This window comes from Siphateles boraxobius, unplaced genomic scaffold (genome assembly GCF_051911475.1).
Source record: "Siphateles boraxobius isolate OS27281-9 unplaced genomic scaffold, OSU_SipBor_1 6, whole genome shotgun sequence".
Lineage (NCBI taxonomy): Eukaryota > Metazoa > Chordata > Actinopteri > Cypriniformes > Leuciscidae > Siphateles > Siphateles boraxobius.
In genome coordinates, this window is record NW_027509186.1 from 19651886 (window position 1) to 19676172 (window position 24287).

The 24287-nt window shown below is 37.6% G+C and overlaps 1 protein-coding gene across 2 annotated transcripts in view; it reads right to left on the reverse strand.

Moving 5' to 3' along the window:
- Positions 1-2209: 2209 nt before the first annotated feature.
- Positions 2210-24287, reverse strand: part of b3glcta (beta 3-glucosyltransferase a) — a 92334-nt gene continuing 70256 nt past the window's right edge. Inside the window, exons 9-15 of one of the 2 annotated variants that reach the window (XM_077208141.1) lie at positions 19985-20116; positions 14326-14395; positions 12807-12920; positions 9058-9157; positions 8817-8936; positions 6726-6870; positions 2210-3147 (exon numbers count right to left, since the gene is read on the reverse strand). In XM_077208141.1, coding sequence (XP_077064256.1) covers positions 2989-3147; positions 6726-6870; positions 8817-8936; positions 9058-9157; positions 12807-12920; positions 14326-14395; positions 19985-20116 — 840 coding nt within the window. In that variant the 3' untranslated portion in view covers positions 2210-2988. The remainder of the gene's footprint in view (positions 3148-6725; positions 6871-8816; positions 8937-9057; positions 9158-12806; positions 12921-14325; positions 14396-19984; positions 20117-24287) is intronic. The other variant, XM_077208142.1, reaches the window with a different exon arrangement.

The following is a 24287-nucleotide window of genomic DNA, read 5'->3' on the forward strand; positions in this document are numbered from 1 at the left end:
AAAGATGAAAAGACATGGTGCAATGTCTTGCAAAAGGCACGAAAACAACTAATATTTTGTAAAAACTGAAGATTATTGAATTATAAAAATATTTATGAGAGATTTAGAGCACATAAGAACTCAGTCAGATAAAGGATTATTAACATTCATCCTTCCCCCGCATTCTGTATCAAATCCTTCCCTAGCGGGTCAAAAAGACCCAAAGCCCTAAAATTATATTTTATTTTATGTACCTTTAAATTTCTAGATTCTATCAAATAATAATATAATTTAAGCACATTCTTCCCACTTAAATTCAAATTAACTCTCCAATTCATGCAATAACCAGCTCAAATCAGCTCAAAATATCTCACATTGGGTCAATTTGGGTGTGTCTGCCAATCTCTTGTAGGAAAAAAATAATAATGACTCTAGCAAATAGCCTTATAGCTCTATATGGAGCAAATGAGTCGACTGGGTCCTAAAGTCAGTTTTTAAGTGCATCTCTTCAGTTTGCATTCAGAATACACATGTAGACATTATAAATTAATTTTTGGTGAAGTTTTAGCATTCTTTGGTTTAATTTTGAGCATTTTTTAGGGTTTTTGTGTACTGTAGCACTCCCTGATTACATTCATTCCTATACCACGAGGCAAGGATTTGTTACTTTTTTATTACAACAACACAAACTCCTCGAATCCAGTCAATATTTTTGTGTATTTGTGGTTCAAGTGTGACAAAAGTCCTTAGGTCTTGGACCACTTCGATGGACACTGAATGTTTTTAATTTTTTTAAATGAGTTTCGGGTCAAAATGACCCATGGCCGTGGGACAAAGAAGAAGTACAGGCTAACCCGATGCATGGCAACGAGATGCCACATTTCGTTCCCCTTCTCATGGAACCAAGGTTACAGTCGTAACCTGAGATGTTCCCTTACGCAGTGGAACTTCGAAGCGGCGTCTGGAGATGATGCTATGGGGAACAAATACCCACTCCGCCATGCTAAGGGAGTGCCTGCCTTACTAGACTAACTATTAAAGTCACGGCCTTTTTGAAAAACCTTCCTCCCCACAGGGCAGGTAAAGATACCCAAGTGCTCTAGCATCGCACATCCTTAGCTATGTCAAAAACTTGACACAGCCTTTCAGGGAGTAGCTGCTCAAAGTAGACTACAACCTTTGATCTACCACTACTTCTCAGGGGAAGAAATTAGCTCTCGTTTTCATCACAAAGGGATGCAAATCATGAAAAGAAAAGACTTCCTCACATTTCAACTCAACCCCTAAGGACTAGTGGAGCTTAAACTCTACTTATTCACACTAGCCATCACCTTAATCTCTCGTCCACCGTCTCAACGGAGGTGCCAAAGAGACCAGAAAACGAAATTGGGGGTGTCCAGAAGAGATTTCTCTTTCTCCTTAATCCCTGAGAGGTTTTACCACCAAGACGCCATATAACTGCCAATGTCCGTGGCAGATGATCCGTAGTTTGACGCAGTTCCTCCAACGCCTCAGGAGACAATCCTTTACTCTAATCCAGAGACTCTAATCGGATCTTCCACCAATATTTGATATACTGACATCAGTCTTGTTAATATTTGATATACTGACTTCAGTCTTGTTGGAATTCAGTGGCCATTCACCAACCATCCAGAAATCCATCCATTGTAGTACGGCATTCGTCAGTGAATAAAACTTTTTTTTAAAAATACTAATGTATTTCTAAACCCATTGTAGAATATCTATCTATCTATCTATTCTGTCACTGCATCGATCGGTCTCTCTGCCTATCTATCTCTGTCTATCTGTCCATCCGTTTGTCTATCTCGCCACCTATCTCTCTGAGTATGAGTTGTCGGACACATACATTTGCTTTAAGCAGCTCATAGAACTTTCCTTGTAGCAACTGGTAACAGATCAATTTCACATTGCAATAGAAGTGCACACGCCCATCCATTTGGTGTGGATTTAAATTCAGTAGGTTCTTTTCGAGGAGAGCACAGAGCCCAGACAAATTGCTGAGCAGAGAAGCTTGTACAGGATATTTAATCTTGTCATGTTTTATTCATCATAAATAAAATGTAAAAACCTGAATTATTCATTTTAATTAAAACACTCCTGAGCTTAGTTTCAATTTACATTTAGTAGCGACACTGATTAGAACACTGTGTTATTGTATATCAGTGTTTATAAAAAAAAAAGGAATTTGATAGGAATTTTCTCCCAAAGCTTTTTGCAGGAGCAAAACTGTAACCAGCATTTTATTGAAGATTTCATTGAGATTTGACAGTTGAGCAAATGAGCATAGCTAAAAGTTGATTTTAGACTGAACCACCTGTCTGACCAAACAGATGTTCAGAAAAACTGTTTCATCATTAGGCATATAAATTCCACACTTGACACTTAAATGTAAAGTTTTTATCTCAGTGAATAACCAATGAATGACTGAGATACTCGTTACCATGGGAACATCTTTTGACAACTTCTAGATAATAGTGTTCCTTTAAGTAATTCATAATTTCTTTTTTTCTGGTTCTGTGTACCAGTGCGGGCCAAAAAGGTAACCTCACTACAACAGCTTCAATGCAGTCTCATTAGTTATGAGAGGCAGTTGGTTTTGATTTCAATACTGAAATCAGGACACTGCAAAAATGAATTTAAGGCAACAGTTTATCATAAATTTCAATATTATAATTCACACATAATTCAAATATTTTAGAAAACAAAGGTGTTTAAAAATAAACCTACAAATAACATTGCACAGGTTGGGATAATTGTGGAATCTTAATATTTCAGACATCTGACATATGCAACTCCCAAGGAAACACTGTTATGGACATTCATACAGATCAGAAGGCATCCTTCCATTCATGTTCGTGCAAGATTCACAAAATTGAAAACATATGTAACAATGAAGGGCGAACAATTAAAGTCTTACACATCAGACCAGACATAGACACTCTCACTACTACTCACACGCACATACACACGCACGCACACACAAAAACACTATAATTCTTCTTTAGTGCTTTTCTGTAATCCTTCTGTGTGTTTGCCGCTCTTCAACCACTTGTTAAACACCACAATAGGGTCTATGTTCCAGTGTTTGTGGAAGGAAATGGGGGTCTGGTGGGCCAAGAACTCCCTTGAGTAATCTTCTGGACGAGCCTGAGACAGAATACAAAAATAAACACAGGCCCAGTATGATTAGTGTTACCAAGTGAAATTACTACTGTTACTAACTTCCTATTATTTGGTGAAATTTAAAGTGAAATCTTCCTATAAAAAAATATCATATGATGTTTGATTAAACCCAAATGGCTTATAAAAGAGTAGTGAAAGCGGTGGTCATGTTAATCGAATATTTTCCATCACTGACTGAACTTTTTTTTTAGCAGTGAAGTGCGTCTATTATTTTGACAAATTACAGCGAGGGTAATATGTACATTGTAAAGCTTGCCTAGAGGCATTTCAAAGATGGCCGTCAAGTGAAATGCCTGAAAGGGATTTTTCTATTACATATAATTGCAAAAATATCACAGCAGCAGTTGAAAAGTTTCTTCAAACGGCCAAATAGTTGTGATGTTGTTAATAAAAGAGGTGAAAAAGAGGGACTGATGCAAATGCGATGAAATAAAAAAAAAAAAAAAAAAAACGTTTAGCTGTTACCAGCTCAAGCACCCAGTTTGACGCTGCCTTCATTGGCTGCAGGAATTATCATAAATACAAGTATCCTAATTAGAAAACTGGACAAGAACGCCCTCCCAAGTCGTATTTACCACTGGGAAACTAATATGATACCTGAGTTTCCAAGTTGGGCGTGCCATAAACTTTAAACATGGTGGAGAGGAGAACGATTGCTGCTGTGACAGCTATTCTTAATTTGTTTTTTTCACAACAGCTAACTCACCTTTCTTGTCATTAAAGTAGTGCATACTTTTATACATTAATAATCACTTGAAACTTATGATTTATATACAGCAAAAATAGCCTGTACTTGACTTAAATTCCAGAATAGTCAGCAAGCTAACTATCTAGATAGAGCAGTGAATGTCTATATTGTAAATAAATAGGCAGAAATAAACCTGGCGTCATCGATGATTCCTGTTCTTTCCAACAACAAAGCACTTGAATGTGACAAGCTCGTAATCACGATTTCAGAAGTGGGAAGTAGGAAATTTCCATTAGAATATGAAAGCAGCAAAAGTCCATGCGGACCAGGAGGAAGGTTTCACTACAGGCATAGTCGACTAACTTTAGTTCAGTTAATTATTTATGTGTTTTGTTCATATTTTAATTGCATTTTGTAATATTGCATTGTTCACATTTGCCTGTTCAGACAAAGGTCATGTTTTAGTGTTACAACTGTATCTGCTTCATGTAATGTTGAACATGAAAAGTGATGCACAGTCTCTCATAAATAAATGCATAATCTATCCTGTAAGTTCATCAAAAAAAATGCTTATTATCATTAAAATATGAAATTTAAAATGAAGGGTAATAATAGATTATGACAGAATTATATGACCTGTCCATCAAAATTAAAGTCTAAAGCAACCACTGAGTTATCAGTAAAACTTTGGTTCCATAGCACTGCTAGTTGAAACCCTTTGGTGATAACCATTCTGCTAGCCTAATTTACTTAGAAAGAGAAACATTTAATATACAGAGCATATCAGGGCTGACTTCTTGCAGGACAATGAGAAAGATGAGCTTAGAAATAACCCTGGACAACTTTCTTTCCATCTGCAAAGCTCAGCGCTTGACATTATCTAGTATTATACAGACATTACCTTTATTACCAATCCTAAATTGGAAAATTTAGTTTTGTTCAAAAATTGCACAAAATTATTGTACACACACAGGTGAGGTTTAAAACCCTAATCTTAGACATCTAGTGCACTGAAAAATGAAGACAGACAGGAAACCAATTTGAGGCACTTGCTCTGCAGTGCACTTGCTCGCACACTTTTTGTACCTTTTGATAACTGGACAAAACATGGCAGCACAACATTGTGTGCTGACAATAGGACAGGGTGCGTCATTACGTCATGACCTAGTTATACTTTTGATGACAAAAATGTTACAAAATATCCAGAGAAGATCTGAAAATAAATAGATAAATAAACAAAATAAAATAAATGAAAGTACTAATATTTATTTTAGCAATAATAATTCTGATAGCTAGGCAACACTGTTTGGGTAGGAAAAACATCTACTTCTGGAGAAAAAAATGCTGATAAAATAATAAAATTATATAATAGCCTATAATAATGGATCGACTACAAAACTACACTGGTGTTCAGGGACAGGCATTAAGCTGGTTTAGATCGTACTTATCAGACCGTTATCATTTTGTCTGTTTAAATGGGGAAAAATCAAAGATAACGTCAGTAGACTATGGAGTGCCACAAGGATCGGTGTTAGGCCCTCTGCTATTCTCAATATATATGCTGCCACTTGGTAATATTATAAGAAAACATGGAATTAATTTCCACTGTTATGCTGATGACACTCAATTATATATCTCATCACGACCAGATGAAAACACTAACTTATCTAAATTGACAGAGTGTCTAAATGATATAAAATGCTGGATGACGTGTAATTTCCTGCTATTAAATTCAGATAAAACGGAGGTATTACTTATTGGTCCAAAAAACTACCCACAAAATCCCTTACAATACAACTTTAATTTAGAAGGATGTCCTGTTACTTTATCCACTACAGTAAAAGACCTGGGTGTTATACTAGACCGCAACTTGACTTTCGAAAATCATATTTCATATATTACAAGAACAGCCTTTTTCCACCTTAGGAACATTGCTAAGCTACGTAACATGCTATCTGTTTCTGATGCAGAAAAGTTAGTTCATGCATTGATGACCTCGAGACTAGATTACTGTAATGCTTTATTAGCTTGTTGTCCTGCATCCTCAATAAACAAGCTACAGTTAGTGCAAAATGCAGCCGCTAGAGTTCTTACTAGATCATGAAAATATGACCATATAACACCTATTTTATCATCTCTACACTGGTTACCTATTAAGTTACGTATCAATTACAAAGTATTCCTACTGACCTATAAAGCCCTAAATGGTTTAGCTCCTGTGTATTTAACAGACCTTCTATCGCCATACAATCCATTGCGCTCTTTAAGATCACTAAATTCGAGGCTTCTGGTCATTCCTAGGATATTGAAGTCCACTAAAGGAGGGAGGGCGTTCTCACATTTAGCTCCTAAACTCTGGAATAGCCTTCCTGATATTGTTCGAGACTCAGACTCGCTGTCCCAGTTTAAAACTAGATTAAAGACGCATCTCTTTAACCAAGCATTCACTTAATGCTTAACCTTTAATACTACTGCTGAATCAGTTCGAATGCATTAACATTATGAACATCAGCTATGCTAATTATTTCCCATCTGTCTTTCTGCTGTTATCTCGGGACGCTAGTCCCGAGGTAAATAGCGTTCGTCAGCTCCAGTTTGTATCCAGCCTCTCACGGAGACTTCAGATGCCCCAACGCCTGTGAAGAGACGACTCGACGCCTGTGAAGAGACGACTCAAAGCCGGCGATATGTTATGCCATAAATTAATACATGATTAACTGACTGTATTTTCTATGTACATTTCCGAAATACACTTTCTGTAAAGCTGCTTTGAGACAATGTGTATTGTGAAAAGCGCTATACAAATAAATTTGAATTGAATTGAATAAGATTAGGTAAAAATGTGTGCGTGTACCTGGTGGAACAGTGGACTGTGTGTTACAGGAACTCGTAGAGCATTGAGACACATGCCCAAAACCATGTCATCAGGAGCATCGTTACTGTAACACTTACAGCCGCTGGCCAACAGCTGGACCACAGCCTCTCGACTGAACACCATCCTGTTCAATACACAACACAACAGCACTTTATACAGTACGTGACTTCTTCAGTGCAGGACATTTAAAAAACATTTGTTGATCTATTGATTTGGTTTAAATAGTTAACATTAGTTAACTACTTTAGTAAACATAAACTAAGAAAGAATGAACAATACTTCTACAGTCTACATCTGCCAACCCAGAAAAGTTAGTAAAGACATTGTTAAAATAGTCCAAGTGACTACAGTGGCTAAACCTTAAGTTTATCAAGAATTCTTTTTGTGCGCAAAAAAAAGACTTTATTCAACTATTCATTTCCTTCCGTGCGGGCCTCTGAGTGAGTTCACGAGAGCGCCACGACGCATGCGGGAGAAGTTGAATAAACTCGTTATTTTACTTTTTTTTTTAGCACAAAGAGTATTCTTGTCGCTTGATAAACTTAAGGTTGAGCCACTGTAGTCACTTGGACTATTTTAACAATGTCTTCACTAACTTTTCTGTTTAGTGAAATTACCTAGAAGCCTATGGAGTCAGACAGCTCTCAGATTTCATCAAAAATATCTTCATTTGTGTTCCGAAGATGAACGAAAGTCTTATGGGGTTGGAACAACATGAGGGTGAGTAATTACTGACAGCATTTTCATTTTTGGGTGAACTAACCCTTTAACTAATGTTAACAAATAAGAGCTTATTGTAAAGTGTTACTGGTTTGTGAATACCAGGTGTTTGCATGTGCACTAACCCCAGAGTCACTCACGGTAAGCTCATTTCTGATGGAACTGCTTCCAACATATGCTAAAAAATTGCACATCATGTGGGCATTTATCTGTGGGGGCCAAATTATAGAGCTCAGTTTCCAATTGTGGTTAGCGCACTTTGTCGTCATGACTATGAATTGTAAGATTAGACTGTCGTCATGGCAGTGATAACTGTTTATATTTACACCCAATTATGTATTTATGAAAATATACTTCATTTCAGTTTACATCTTGTTTTTTTGTGTTTTTTAGGCAATTTAATGAAGAGTTTTTGCCTCAGGTAGCAATCACTGTTCCTAGTAATTTCTGTGTTTTTTTTTAGTGGTCTTAGACTTTAAATATTGATATTTAACTTGTGTGCAATTCCATTAAGCCAATAATTATTTAATGCTACTGCCAAAATATAATAAATGGGCGATATTCAAATCATATTTTGTCCAGACACACGCACACGCGCACGCATGCACGCACACACAAGATCAGTTAATTTATGCATCACAATATTATTAAAAAAAATATAGATTTATTTTTGATTTACAGATTTTATTTAACATTATTATTAAATCATTAGTGTCTTTGAAAATTAACTTTAAGTGAGTGTTCAACAAGTGTATGAGGGTACGACAAAAGTTATCTAACGGTACGTTTACACGACAACAAGAAAAAATTTTCCTTTGCGTTTTTCGCATACAGACAACATTGTCAAAACAATCCCAGTTAACACGGATCTGCGAAAAAGACTAAAAAAGCTGTATTATGCATGTCAGACCAGTAGTTGTAGATGTCACTACGTGCCTATAGAATGAACACGTAATACACTTACAGTACATGCGCATGACATCACCGTGTTCACAAATTTGCATTTTTGCAATTAACAAGTAGATGGAAAACCACTTTTAAAAGTTTGCATTTTCCCCAAAACTCCACTGTCATGTAAATGAATGGCCAAAATGCATAAACAGTTTTCTGCTTTTAGTTGAAAACTGTGCCATGTAAAAGGCCCTAAATTTGGTATTTGATATCAATCAATTAAAATATCTCAAATTCATGGCCAATACATTTCATAATAACTAATTTATTCTCATTTATTCTTTTGAAGGAGTCCAATAAAATTCACATGGTCACTTAATGGCTTTCACATCTGGTTAGGACACCATGTTAAGTAAATAATGTCAAAAAGGTTGTTTTTCTCGTAAAGCAGACACTCACCCCCCACCACCAGTGATGTAACTGTATCCTCCCTGACCCAGTCCGTACCCATAGCGCTCTCCCAGACACACTGGCTCTCTGGAGTCATAGCAGCTCAGCAAGGCCTGCAGTCTGGGCAAGCTGTGACAACCAAACACATTATGCCACCCACTAAACGTGTAAATTGATTCCTTGTAAAAACATGCAATTTCCCAGACAACAGGCATATGTCGCCTGGATGTACACAAACAGACAGCCTTACCTTATAAGAGTATCATCATCTACAATCAACAGCCAATCGGTCTTGGGCACGTGACTGCTCAAAAATCTTCTTAAGATGGCAAATGTTTTCCCACAGTGACCTGCAAACAGATAAATATGGAATCTTGTTTTAATCAAAAAGTAAATAAATAAAATTGTGACACTTAATCTCACTATTTTGACTTTGTTTCTTGCAATTGCAAGTTTATATCTCACAATTCAGACTTTTCTCCTCTGAATAGCGAGTTTTTATATTGATGGAATATTGACAGAATTTATAGTTTTATCATGCAATTCTGACTTTATTTCTCGCAATTCCGAGTCTATAACTTGATTATTTTTCCCCCTCAGAATTGTGTGATATTATCTTGGAATTGTAAGAAAAAAAAAGTCAGATATAATTTAATCTTGCAATTAAAAAGGTAATTCTGACTTTTTCTCTCACAATTCTTACTTTTTTTTCCCCACCATTGTGAGTTTATACTGTATATCACAATACTGACATTATTTCTTCCCATTCCTAGTTTATAACTTGCAAAGAATTGTGAGATAAAATACTTAGAATTATCTTTTTTATTTTTTATTCTGCGACAGAAATAAAAGTATTAAAAGTAAATAAAAGTACATAATTTGCATTGGGAACTAACAAGAAATGTCAGCGAGCACCTTCCTAAACATCTTTTCTTCTAAACAATGTCTTCCACCAGATACTGTGCATTGTGTTTTTTTTCAACACCCAGAGGTCAGTTGACTTTGCTGGCAGCTTTACAACTCAGCTTTTCACCTCAACGCTGTCATTCAGCTGTCAAAAAAAAAACCTGCAAATTAATGCACTCTGTCCATCCACAGACTGAATGGGAAATGCAATGAGAACGGAACCCTATGTCTCCGTTATGTACCCTTTGGATGAGGACTGCAGACATGATGTGATATCAGCTGGAAATGTTTTCCTAAGCCAAGAATCAGATATTGATATTGAATAGAGAATGTGCACCGTAAGAGGAAAGACCCCGAAGAAACTGCACTGGTGACAATAATGCGAGAAAAGCACGAATGTGGCAGCGACAATGAAGGCTAAGGGAAGAGAGCAGAACAGGATGAACTGCTGTCAGACTGCACAGGGAGAACAGGACCCCCTTCACAACAAATATCAGAGGCCCCTGTAATGTGCCGGCCATCGGATGGCTCGCAGCCACCAGTTAAATCCACCCTCAAGACAACAATGATGGGAACAAGAGTGACAGTGTATATATGTTTGAAAAATGGCACAAATTCTAGGAAAAAGAATTAGACAGGAACATGTCAATCAGAGTTGTGCAAAATTCAGAAGTTGCTCCCTTTCATTTCATAAGTGTGAATTTGGATTAAATTGGCCATACCCTTAGATTTGGAAGTTGAGCTGGATTTGAACTGGAATGACAGGAACTGGACTGAACACCTTGACTGGCCTGGCTGTGTAAATTTGAGCATTGTCCTGCACGAAAAACCAATCCTTCGAGTTGGGGAAGGAAGCAATTATTTTTTTCAGAACAATCTTGTATGTGACTTGAGTCACGCATCCTTCTCAAAGAGGTATATGCCAGATTGTAGCCTTACTGGAGAACCACAATGATTTAAATCATTTTAATTTAAAAATGAATATAAACTTGTTTTCTTTGGATTATTTGAGGTCTGAAAACATAGCATCTTTTTTTTCCGTTATTTTGACCAGTTGTCATTTTCTGCAAATAACTGCTCTAATTGACTATATCTTTATTTGAAATTTGGAAGAAATGTTGTCAGTAGTTTGTAGAATAAATAAAAAATCGTAATTTTACTCAAACAGATAAATAATAAATCAAGAGAAACTGCTAATTTTGGATTGTTTTCTTAATTTTTTCTAGAGCTGCATAAATACAGATATATTTTTATATATATATATATATATGTACATATGGATCGATAGTTAGATATACTGTAGTGACAGTAGTGACTTTTTCATCCCTCTTAATTTTAAACACAGTAATATACAGCCTCACTTTCGTCACTATCTGCCAGTGATAAACGCAAGAATCCGCATTTGTTTTGGCTTTGACATCAATTGAGATTAAGAGAGCGAATTAATTTAATCTATTGAAGAGGGTTTTTAGTCACAGACATTAGGCCTATGTCAAATTAATGATATTATGAATAAACAAATAGGACAGAGGAACAGAATGTGACAAAAGCATTTTAGAACATCAAACAAAAGGGAGGAGGGAATCAAACGAAAGATTGACCCATCGGAGGTACTTCAAAATAAAGTTTGAATGTTAGAAAAAAAAACTTGTGGCTCTCATTGGATTTCCTGTTCTAATCAGAAGATAAACAACAAGTTCACTTCAGCATTATGATCACATTCGCAGAGGTCACCAGTGACAGACTGCCGTGGAAGTGCAGCTTATCAGCTTGTGAGTTGGTAGCGCTGGAAAGAGATTGATAGAGAAATTGACCCTAGAGCACACAGCATTTCCTAACCGCTTCTTACATTAACTAGGGCATTATGCAATCATCCAAAAACAGCCGAACATTTCTGATATCAGATTTTCCCAGAAAAGAATCTGATCAGACATTTTTAATCATTCCAGCTAGTGTCACAACATCTGAGGTTTACAACAAACATTAGCCTCCAGATTAGAAGACTTATGCATTCACATCCATATTACACCTCTATTCAACCTGTCCTTAGAATCAGAGTCCCAAAAATTCAATACAATACTGGATTCAGTCTGAGTGCTAAACTTTTTTCTATACATGTCAAAGGTATTGGCCTTCTCAACAATTAAAATCATAACAGTACAGTACCATTTTTTACATAATTATTAAATTGATATTACATTTTTTTGTAGTACAAGCTATCTTAGTCATTTTAATGGCCTTCTGCATGTATTACATGCTATTAAAATATTAATATAAATAAAAATACATAAAAGTATTGTATTTAAAATTGTGACTCTAAATTGCATTTAAAATTGTGATGAGTCGCATCGCAAGGTTAAAACCCTGTTAGCTATTCTGGTTGTTATTATTATAATTTTTTTTAGTAAAAAAATTATATCACTATTTAACATACTGCTCAAACATTTGGGGTCAGTACGATTTGAAAGAATTTTGAAAGAAATTGATGCTTTAAAAGGATTCATTAAATTAATCACATTTATAATGTTATACAATATTTCAAGTTTAAATAAATGCGGTTCCTTTGAACATTCTTTACTTTAAAAAATCATGACGTCTCACGGTATCAACAAAAATATTAAGCAGCCTAACTGTTTTCAATATAGAAATATTTCTCGAGCAGCATATCAGCATATTAGAATGATTTCTGAAGGATAATGTGACACTGAAGACTGGAGTAATGATGCTGAAAATTCAGCTTTACCGTCACAGGAATACATTACTTTTTAAAATATATTAAAATAGAAAACAGGTATTTTAAATTTTAATAATAGTTCAAAATATTACTTTTGAATGTATATTTGTTCAAATAAATGCAGCCTTGGTCAGCATAGGAGACTTCTGCCAAAAACATTTCCCACACCAAACCTTTTAGTGGTGAATTTATACCCAATTTTGCACCCAAATTTGGAAAGTGCCAGTGACAGCTTGACTATGAGTGCAGTACCCAAGATTGAAACACCGAAAGGAAATAGAATTATTTCTAATAATAGACCTAGACACTGATCTCACGTCACGAATATACGAAGTATAAGAACAGATTTGAGGACTCACCCCTTTCTGTGTTTGGCACTCCCAGATTGATGGTCGGTATAGAGGGATCTGCGTAATCGCTGTAATACTCCAGCAGTGAGGCTTGTTCACCCCATGTTTTCTTCACCACAGGAACTGTTGTGTGGGAATAGGGAATCAATCAGTACTTCAACACATAAGAGATAACTCCCACAATCCTCAGACCACTGCTTTATCTCCTAGAGCTGACAGTGATCAACATGTAATATTAAAGATTTTGGATATAACTTTTTAATATTGGGGTATAAATTTTACCCAAATGAAACATAACACATGATGCAAACACAATCCATTATAATGTCATTATGTCTCAACCATCAGCATCTGTATTAGAATCACAACATTCTGCAGCATTGGCGGTGTTTGGTTTGGTGGTGGAGGAGGGTGGGGGGGTCGGTAGGTGGTGGTGGCATTGCCCCTCCCAGACCAGAGCCAATGTAATTTTGTCTAAACAATGAATACATTTTGTAAAAATAATATAACTCATATTTTCTCATTTTATTTGTCTTATCTTATACTTTTAGTGTATAGAATGAGTAAGGCTGTTTTTTTTAGGATGACAAAAAGTAAAATGTTTAGGCTAATTAATTTTTTAGCAGTCTATCTCAGTGGTCTTACAGCGCTCGTCAATTTCAAAATGATCGAGATGGCCAATCAAATCAAAGAAAGCGGGTCCTACTGTCACTGTCACAACGCAACGAGAGTTCGTGGAAAGATGTAAGTAGATGCAAGTAGACAACTCTTTTACGCCAGAAATGTTCAGCGACCGACAGTAATAGACTATCTAGTGATAACTAGATATCACGGGCAAACTACTCAACTTTTTACGAAATTTCGCCATTTTTAATTGAAAATATGTGATCATGGTTCAAGTACTTCATAAATGAATTATCTATGTTCTGCAGGTAAGAGAGCCACACATTTGTAACAAGCTATTCCAACTGTAATATTAATGCTTCATTTACAACAGACTTGTGACATGTTCTTCCAAATGCCATCTTTAAGACTCTTCAAAGTGACTTGCAAGATGTAATTATGATAATCAGAGCAATTAGATACAACTGATGTGTCAGATGGTTCTCTGAATTCAAACTGCAACACTTTATCTGTCTCTTTAAGTTTGAATTAATGCCTGGTACTTAGCAACTGCCCTGAGTTGCCATGAAGGGCTCTAATAGTGGAGAGAAGACTGGAGTGATGCCCACCGGGGCACTCAGCCAAAAATCTCTCAATACCAAGTTGCTTCGGAGGTCAAACAGTGACGATCGCTGAACTGTTAAAGCGAAAGAAAACGACGGACTGTATCATCAGTGATAACAGTGGTGTGAAGCGAGGACGGGCAGTATTCATGTTGCCATGTGCAAATTTTCGCACGACCTCAGACACATGATATTACTACAACTACTTATTAAGTGCTCTTGTGAAGAACATGTGGGACCCTTGAGAGGGAGGCAGCGACGTGTGTGTTAAGAGCACGGATTATAAAGAACGTACCACTCACCTCTATCAGAATGGAACTTCTTACAAGTTTTCACCGCTACGAAGATGTTTTCACAATTAACAGGCTGGCCCTGGGGACACAGGTGAAGAGAAAGTTTTGACAGATTGCATAATGCTCAACATCATGTTGAAAGTGCTCAGCAGTACATACTGTGCAACGCTGTGAAAAGTAAGAACACCCCATGTAAAGTGTTTTTTTCTTCAACAAAATTGGACACAGACACTGAGTAGATAAGAAAGTTTAGTACACCTCTACATTTACCACTATATCAAGGCCTAAAATTAGTATTGCGTTCAAAATTAGTTTAACAAAAATAAATAAGGAAGCACTTTATATGGACCTCAATAACCTGAATGGGTCTGATCATAAGCATTGAAATACACAGTATCATCATGCTAATGAGTGTCGATATTGTCAAGACTAAAACTACTAAAAACTACTAAAACTATTTTTTTTCTTGAAATAAAGTTTTGAAACTTTATTGATAACAGAAATCGTTTAGATTGAAGTTTTAAAATGACTAAAACTGAAATTGTAATAAAACTAAATTAAAGCTAAACAGAACATAAAAAAAGACAGAAGCATATATATATATATATATATATATATATATATATATACACATATACACATATACACACACCACACACACAAATTATCTCACAAAAACGAGTACACCCCTCACATTTTAGCAAACATTTTAGTATATCTTGTCAAGATATACTAAAATATGACAATCTGGGCAATATGACAAACAATATACTAAAATATGACAATATACTACACATGACAATCTGGGGCTCAGGTCAGGAAGCAGACAGACTGGCTAAACCGACCATCTGCTAGCTGTCTCACGTCACTGAGGTCACATAAAGACTCTTTCAGGACCTACTAAATACCTACTAGGTATTTATTTGAAACGGTGGCTAAATTACCGAAAAAATAAAGCTTCAACCCCAGACGTTTCCAAGCAGCACAGCAGTAATGACTTTATGAACTTCTTTACTTACAAGATTGATAATATCAGGGACAAATTTACAACTATGCAACCGTCTACTACAGTATCGCATCAGACAGTGCAGTGTAATCTCCCCGAGCAAAAAATTGGATTCGTTCATTGCTTTAGGAGAGGAAGAATTTTCTGAACTCGTTAAATCATCTAAATCGACAACATGTACGTTAGACCCTACACAGACTAAACTACTGAAAGAGATGCTTCCAGAGGTCATAGATCCTCTTCTTAATATCATTAATTCATCTCTGTCATTAGGATACATACCAAAAACTTTTATGCTGCCTATGTTTATACCGCTTGTTAAAAAAACGCAACTTGTTCCTACAGTATTAGTCAATTACAGGCCGATCTCGAATCTACCTTTTCTGTCAAAGATACTACAAAAGGCAGTATCCTCGAAACTATGTTCCTTTTTAGAAAGAAATGGTATCTGCAAGGATTTTCAGTCAGGATTTAGACCATACCATAGTACTGAGACAGCTCTCATCAGTCACAATGATATACTCTTATCATCCAATCGTGGTTGTATCCCTCTATTAGCGTTACTCGATCTTAGTGCTGAATTTGACACTATTGACCACAACATTCTTTTAAATAAACTCGAAAATTATGTTGGCATTAGTGGAATTGCATTAGCATGGTTTAAATCACACTTATCTGACCGTTATCAGTTTGTAGCAGTAAATGAAGAGATGTCTTATCGATCAAAAGTTCAGTATGGCGTACTACAAGGCTCAGTACTAGGACTGTTGCTGTTCACTCTGTACATGCTACCATTAGGAGATATCATTAGGAAGCATGGCATTAGTTTTCACTGTCATGCTGACGATACTCAGCTCTATATTTCTGTCACTGTCTAACACTTGATGGCTGCTCTGTTAAGTCTTCGTCGTCAGTTAGGAACCTGGGTGTGCTCTTTGATACCAATCTTTCATTTGAAAGTCACGTGTCTAGTATCTGTAAAACCGCATTTTTCCATCTTAAAAATATATCTAAATTACGTCATATGCTCTCAATGACAAATGCGGAACAGTTAGTTCATGCGTTCATGACATCAAGGCTAGATTATTGTAATGCTATTATGGGTGGTTGCAATGCATGCTTAATAAACTAGTTGCTGTGTTTTAGACCAGCTGTAGTTTGAGTTCTTACCAGAACCAGGAAGTATGACCATATTATCCCGGTTCTGTCAACACTGCATTGGCTCCCTATTAAACATCGTATAAATTTTAAAATTTGCTGATTATGTACAAAGCACTAAATGGTTTAGCTCCCCAGTACTTGAGTGAGCTCTTAACGCATTATAGTCCTTCACGTCTATTGCAATCTCAAAATGGCGGCCAGTTGATAATACCTAGAATATCTAAATCAACTGCTGGCGGTATATCCTTTTCCTATTTAGCACCAAAACTTTGGAACAGTCTTCCTAACATTGTCTTGGAAGCAGACACACTCAGTCAGTTCAAATTTAGACTAAAAACACATCTCTTTGACCTAGCATACACAAAACACATAATAGACTTCTATAATTCAATGTTAGGCTGCATAGATTAGGTCAGCCGGAACCGGGAACACCTCCCATTAATCCTGATGTACTTGTTACATCATAAGAAGGATGTTGTCTACACTAATATTAGTCTCTCTGTTTATCCCGAGGTTTACTGCAGTCCGCCGGATCCAGGCCATATCCGGATCTGATGAAGGACACAACGACAACGCAGGCCTGAAGTGTCAACTAGTCTCTCCACTGTGAAGGCCTCCTTCCCTTCCCTTTACCTCTGTACAGATAAAACATTGTCAGGATAACCCGGTTCACGTGGCTGTGCGGAAAAGATACAAAATTCTGTATTATAAATTTTTCAAGGTTTGTAATTTGGAACCTATTTGATGGTTTGCGTTCTCGAGCCACCAGGCACTGTTTTGTGCAAATGTGGTTTTCTGTTAGAACGGTGTTGTGTTAGCGGCCTCTAAGTTAATAACTAATGATCGTTGCGACAGAAGTGAATCAATCAAAACTAACTTTAGCTAGACAATAACTTTATTCTAGAGCTGCTGTAGAGCCAATCTCTGTTACTTTAATTTCCTATTATCACTGTAAAGCTGCTTTGAAACCATCTATATTGTTAAAAGCACCATATAACTGAAGATGACTTGACTCGACTCAAGGGACAATACTATAGAAATTAAACTTGGATATATTTTAGAGTGGTCAATGTGCTGCTTTTATAGAAGTATATATTTACTGTCCTCTGAAAATAACTCAATATACAGCCATTATTTTCAAAATAGCTGGCAACACATACATACAGTACACACACACACACCCACACCCACACCCACACCCCCACCCCCACCCACACCCTCACCCACACCCACACCCACACACCCACACCCACACCCACACCCACACACCCACACACCCACACCCACACCCACACACACATATATATACATATATATATATATATATATATTTGTAACAAGGACATTATTTTGCTGCATATTCCTTGTATATTTGTGACAACAGCTCAGGTCACTATAACTCGCAGCAACATGTAAGAGATGAGATGAGTCAGTGTCCACTGGTAAAACTGCAGCTGTGAAAATGGTCACAATTTTCATTTTGGAGGCTTAATGTGAGGGATGTTGCGCTTTAATTCATTTAGTCACCCTTAACAGATGCTTAATGCTTAATTTGCCACCTTGAATCACAGCAGGTGTTTACAAACCATTCAAATCATCAGAGTATCATAATGACAATATGATTTGAAGTCTATTTACTCAAATCTTTTTTAAGGTAAAATAGCCTCAAGCACAGCAGCTTATGAATTATGTAATATAATGTTTCAAAAAGAAACCACAAAGTGGCACTTGAGCACAATGAGATTGTAATGGTTCATAATGGAACAGGCGACAGATGCTTTAATGTGCTTGATGGTGATACAAACGGCCCAACCTCACAAATTCATAGTCATTTGCATAAAGTTTGAAGCATAGCAATTATGCAGTGAACACATGGTCACCGTCTTCAGACTGAAACAGGATGAAATGACCAGGAATGGATTAAGCTAAATGGATTTTTAATTTGATTTATAATATTTGGTTGGGATCAAACCCAGATGTTCAGAGACTGAATTATTACACCTTAATTATACCTTTGAATAATTTGTTTTTCAAGGAGAGGATGAGGGTAAGGTTGGAAAAAAAATCTTAGGGGAAAAAACTCCTGAAAATCAGTTTGAGGGGGCAAATATTTCCCCTTATGGGCAAGTTAATTTCTGACAGTGGTACATAGTAATACATATAAAAACACTAACAAAAGTACAAGTGTTATTTCAAAGTGTATTTGAATCGATACTGGTCCGCACTTCTCGGAATTCCCGGACACACACAAACTTTGTGTGCTGTGCCTGGATCGGGCCCACGCGGAGACGGCACTCGGGGGATCGAGATGTCCCGCCTGTGAGGAGCTTCCCATCAAGATTCTTCGTGCAAGGCTGGCCGTTACACGTAACGACGACCTTGTGTCTCCTGCCTCTCCCCAGTCTGCCGCTGTCGAGCCACGGACCGGGAGACGGCAGAGAGCTCCATCCGTGGATTCTGTCGAGGCGCTGACGTCGCCCCCAACGCCCACGCCATCCTCACGTGGCAGAGCCCGTCGAAAAGATGGATGGATGGTTCCTTCCTTGGCGCGGGCAGTCAAGCTGAAGCCACGCGGAGACCCGCCCCCTTTTTCTCCTCGGAGGTCCACGAGGAGCTCACCAGATCATGGCGCGCCCCTTACTCAGCCCGAGCCCATGCACAAGGTACCCAGCTATTGACTACATTGGAAGGGGCAGAGAAATTGGGGATACGCTCGATTGCCTCCCGTCGAGGATGCCAGACGCGACTCCTAGGGTCCCTGGATGAGGGAAGCCTGGACCCCGAGTTGCTCAGGAAACTGCGCACGGCGGCAGATCTTGCTTTGGCGGCGTCTAAAAAGGTCGCTCAGGGAATCGGCTTTTCGGTGTTGCGGTGGCCGAGACCGTCAAGCAATCTAAAATGATGCCTCATCTACTGCCGAAACGGTCTCAAGCCCTCCCCCCCGGCGGCGAGAGGGGGGGAAAGATTTACAGTCTCCTTACTCTCGTTCCGCTAAGATTCTGAGTTTTTTTGGAGCCCGCCGTCACCTATATTGAGCGGGACCGCCATTGGCTATTTGCAAGCAAAAGAGTTAATTCAATCAGACTTCATAATTCTCCAATAAAATGGATTTCCCCATACGTAATGTCTCGTTCCCTCCTCTCAGGGAACTACGGTTACGTGAGTAAACAGGGACGTTTATTTATGTTCATGAGAAGGGTCAAATAAATTGACGATTTCTTCCTTTTCCCATTTTGATCAGAAAAATTAGAAAAATTATCTGAAGGTAGACGGACCAAACTCTGACACTGAAACTCCATTCCATTTACCCATTTAGCAAACAGTTTTATCCAAAACTTATAAATACATCCAACACAAATCAAATGAATCACTTATAGCAGTGTCCAGTCTCAACTCAAATCGTAACAGAAGGTTTGCACTTTCTCCACTGTCAGCCTTCTTCACATACTGATGAGATGCATGTGACAAGTGTGTTAAGCACTCGATGTGGAGGTTACCTACACACAGAGGTGAATGACTGCTGACAGTGGTGGCACAGTATTGTGCTCTTGGATTTTGCTCGGGCAGCGTGCAAAGTTCTGGAACCCCTGTCAGTCGAGGTCCCTTTCCGTCCTCCCAGATGTATAGCGCCACCTGTAGGAGAGTAATAATGGAATTAAATGCAACGCTTTTAAATACAAAGCAATTTTTATAGCTTTAGTTTAGAGCAAGTAATAATAAAAAATAAACTATTTTCTATAGCACCTTTAAAAGTTAGACATCTCAAAGCACTTTACAAAAATAAGATTAAATAAAAGAGAAATACAATAACATAAAAGAAATGCATTCATAAAAGTGCAGTACATTCAGATATACAATACAAAAATAAAAATATGTTATCAAAACAAAAGGAAGCTGGAGCGCTGCTGGTGTCCCTTGTATCCTCTGGTGCTCTTGGAAGGGTTAAATGTTCATAAAAAATTGGAAAAAAATCCAAGTCCAGGCACTCAGTAGGTTACAAAAGTAAAAAAAGCCTTTATTATTTAATCGAGGGCTAAACCATTAAAAAACACCAACGCGTATCGGCCCACTGGCCTTCATCAGGGTGTTGGTGAAGATAGTTAGAAAGTAAATCAAATCAATCAATACAGCTACACTAAAAAGCAAGTTTTGAGGGAAGTGTATTAAAGATTATTATTATTAATGTCTATTTATTTTTGTTATTGTTTACAATCCTTTACCTGGTTTGCCTTAAGATCCCTCAATTTCATTTGCCGAGCCCTAGTTTCTCTCCAATTAGCTGTGTATTGATTTGCACACGCCCTCTAATTAACCAATCACTGTAGCTGTGTGCTAATGGGTCCTGATAGATAAATGCCTGCATTGATGAACAATACAGGTGAAACTCGAAAAATTTTAATATCGTGCAAAAGTTATAAATATGACAACCCCAAATTCAAAATCTCAGAAAATTAGAATATTACATGAAATCAATAAAAAAAGGATTTTAAATACAGAAATGTCGGCCCTCTGAAAATTTTTATCATGCATATGTATATAGTTATATATACTAAATATATTAGTTTCACATTTTAATTTGAAATACTGAAATACAAAAACTTTTGCACGATATTCTAATTTTTCGAGTTTCACCTGTAGACTGGGAAACATTGGAAATGCTTGATGTTTGTAGTGTGTGTTCATGAGAAATGTAAGTTTATTTTCGTTTGTTTTACAGTATATTGTGTATCTTTTGCTTGTATAATTTGAATACGTTATCCATATTGAAGTGTTTGTATTTCTGTTTTGTCTAGAAACCACACTCAAACTCATATGTATTCCCTGCTCAATTGCTCTGTTCCAACCTGTGTAAATAAAGTGATCAAATGGAACTGTACTCCTGGGGCCTGTACCATGATGGGGGTTAAACAAACTCCGGGTTACAGGATTAGTTTTGAGTTGACAAAACCAAACCAATCCATCCAGGCTTTGTTGCTACCATGATGCTGATCATCTACGTTCTCTGTCAACTCAGGCTTTGATGCTGAGTTTAGGAGTTTAGGTGTGACATCAGAAGCGAACAGCCAATCACACGCTGAGGAAGAGTGAAAACTGCAATTCATTTCTCGCGAGAGAAGCAACGCGATTCACTTCTCTCTTCTGCAGAATATTACGAGATTGAAAAATATTAAGAATTTAAACAAATTTACAAAGCAAGAAGAAAATAGCTGTCTATGAAAAAGGACAACTAAAAGAAAAAGTCTAGCTATATCAGTGCAAGTAAAAATTGTGCAGTTAGTTTATACAGTTGATAAAAAGGTATTGAGAGAATTGAACTTTTAAGCTGACATGTAGTCATTTTATATCTTAATCTGTTGATACAAAAGCGTATTTAGATTACCGTTATATATTTATTCTTTTAAACTGTGCGTAAAAATAATTGATAAACTAAAATTGTAAGTGTGATCGAGTAATAATTACATAAATAATATCTAAATCATACAAAATTATTAAACTGCTTTCGATCTGAAAGGTAGGACTTAAACCAGTTTAGTGCATTATCAGAACCACCAAACTCACACACTAAACAGTTGATTAAAAGAGAGTGATCTACAGTGTCAAAAGTGGCACTGAGATCAAGAAGAATCAAAATTGATAGACAGCCAGAGTCTGAAGCAATTAACAAGTCACTAGTGATCCTAACAAATGCTGTTCCAGAGTTTTGGAGTTTACGGAAGCCAGATTGAAGGGCCTCAAAAAGATTGTTTGCAGTAAGATGAGAGTGCAGTTGAAAAGCAACAATTCGCTCTAAAAGTTTAACAAGGAAGGGAAGATTATCAAAGTCCATGTTAGTTTTATTTTGGTACAGGGGATACAGCAGGAATTTTTAATTCTGCTGGCACAACACCAGTGCAAAGGGGTGTCATTTACAATACTGAAAACAACAGGACAGACTTCCGGCGGAAGGCTGACCAATATGGCGGATTAGTCTTTGAGCTCCTCAAAGTTGGGTTGTATTTTCCACTGAAATTCAAGTGTACTGCTTCTGAAATAGACTATTTTGTCTGAAAATATGCCAGGGGGAGGAAGGAAAGGGTCTAGGAGAATACAAGGAGATAAAGAACAGCAAAATCTCGAACAAGACGAAGCACATGCGAACACCGATGAAGAAGATGGCGACGGTGAGACGACAACGCAGACCCTACACCAAACTATGCTAACTATTAGCAAACAGATAAGTGGCCTACGGGCTGAGTTGAAATCGGATCTGGATGCATTCAAAGCGGACATAAAACAAGAGATGAATACTCTTAAACAAGACATCAACCAACAACTAACCGTGACAAAGCTAGCGGTGCAGGAACAGAGTGAAAAACTCGAAGAAGCCCATAGTGGCATAGGAAGGCTTGAGACTTGGTCATCGTCAGCTAATGACGCGCTCAGACAATCACTAAAGGAGCAAAAGAAGATGATGGACAAGATTAACGATATGGAATGAAGGGGGAGAAGGAATAATCTGAGAATTTACAGTGTCCGCGAAGGGGAAGAGGGCAGCTCCACAATAATCTTCGTTGAAACCCTACTTCGAAATGAAAAGTTGATCAACGAGGGTACGGACCCCCAAATACAACGAGCTCATCGCTCCCTTGGCCCCAAACCCACCGCGGATGCCCCCCCACGATCTATTATAGTGAAGAAGATGCTCATACGAGACAAGCCCGTAGCTTTTGACCATGACTATACCGCAGCTGTGGTGCAACAGTGCCGAGCTTATAAACATATAAAGAGTGCGCTAAAGGCCAAAGGCATCCGATTTCAATCACCTTTCACCAACCTTGGAATCCATTGGGACACGGGCCCACGGTTGTACCACACCCCGACGGAGGCTGCACGTGAGATGAGAAATCAGGGAATCGAGGTGGAAGAACCCCAGGATCGCGGAGGTCTCGACACGGCTGTCCTGCTGGATCAGCTGGAGAGCGCATCACCATGGCAACGCGTCCCTTGCCACAGAGATAAGGGAGCTATCAAACGCGTACGCGATCGACTACAGGATTTTCAACGTTCCCCGTCCTAACTTAATTTCGGCATGCCCAACAGGTACTTTTCGCTTGTTTATTTTGGGGGTAACAACCCACACATAAAGCATGTGCTGATTAGACCTACGGTTGTAGGTGACAAAGTTGATTTCTATTGTAGGCTTGATGAATATATTTACCCTACTTTGAGGATGTCAATATTGAGCTGGAATGATTGAAACTCATTTTGCGTTATCACTAGTTCTGGGAGGGGGCCCTCGCTTCATGCGAGGCTTTACCCCCTCATTTGACGTTGGGATTATAACCCAGAGTGTATTTTCAATACCTCATTTTGGAAGTCAATGTGTTCAGGTTAAATACTTTTGTGTGTTCATTTGTTCATTTTTGTTGTTTTTTGTTCTGGAGGCACTGGGAGGAGGAAGAGTTACATTTTATTTTATTATTATCTGATGATACAAAAACTTGAAATAATGTCACTGAATGTAAATGGTCTCGGGAATGCAATCAAAAGAGCAAGGATAATGACAAAAATAAAGAAAGAAAATAAGGACGTTATCTTTCTGCAGGAAACCCATTTGTCACCACAAGAGCATGAGAAACTAAAAAAATTTGGATACAAGGAAATCTTTCACAGCTCTTGTGTTCATAGTCACAAAAGAGGTGTAGCCATCCTCATCTCGAAGTCTTTGAAATTTGACATATATAAAGAAATAAAAGACAAAGAGGGGCGCTATGTTATAGTGAAGGGGAAAGCTGAAAACAGCAAATTGACTTTAGTTTGTATA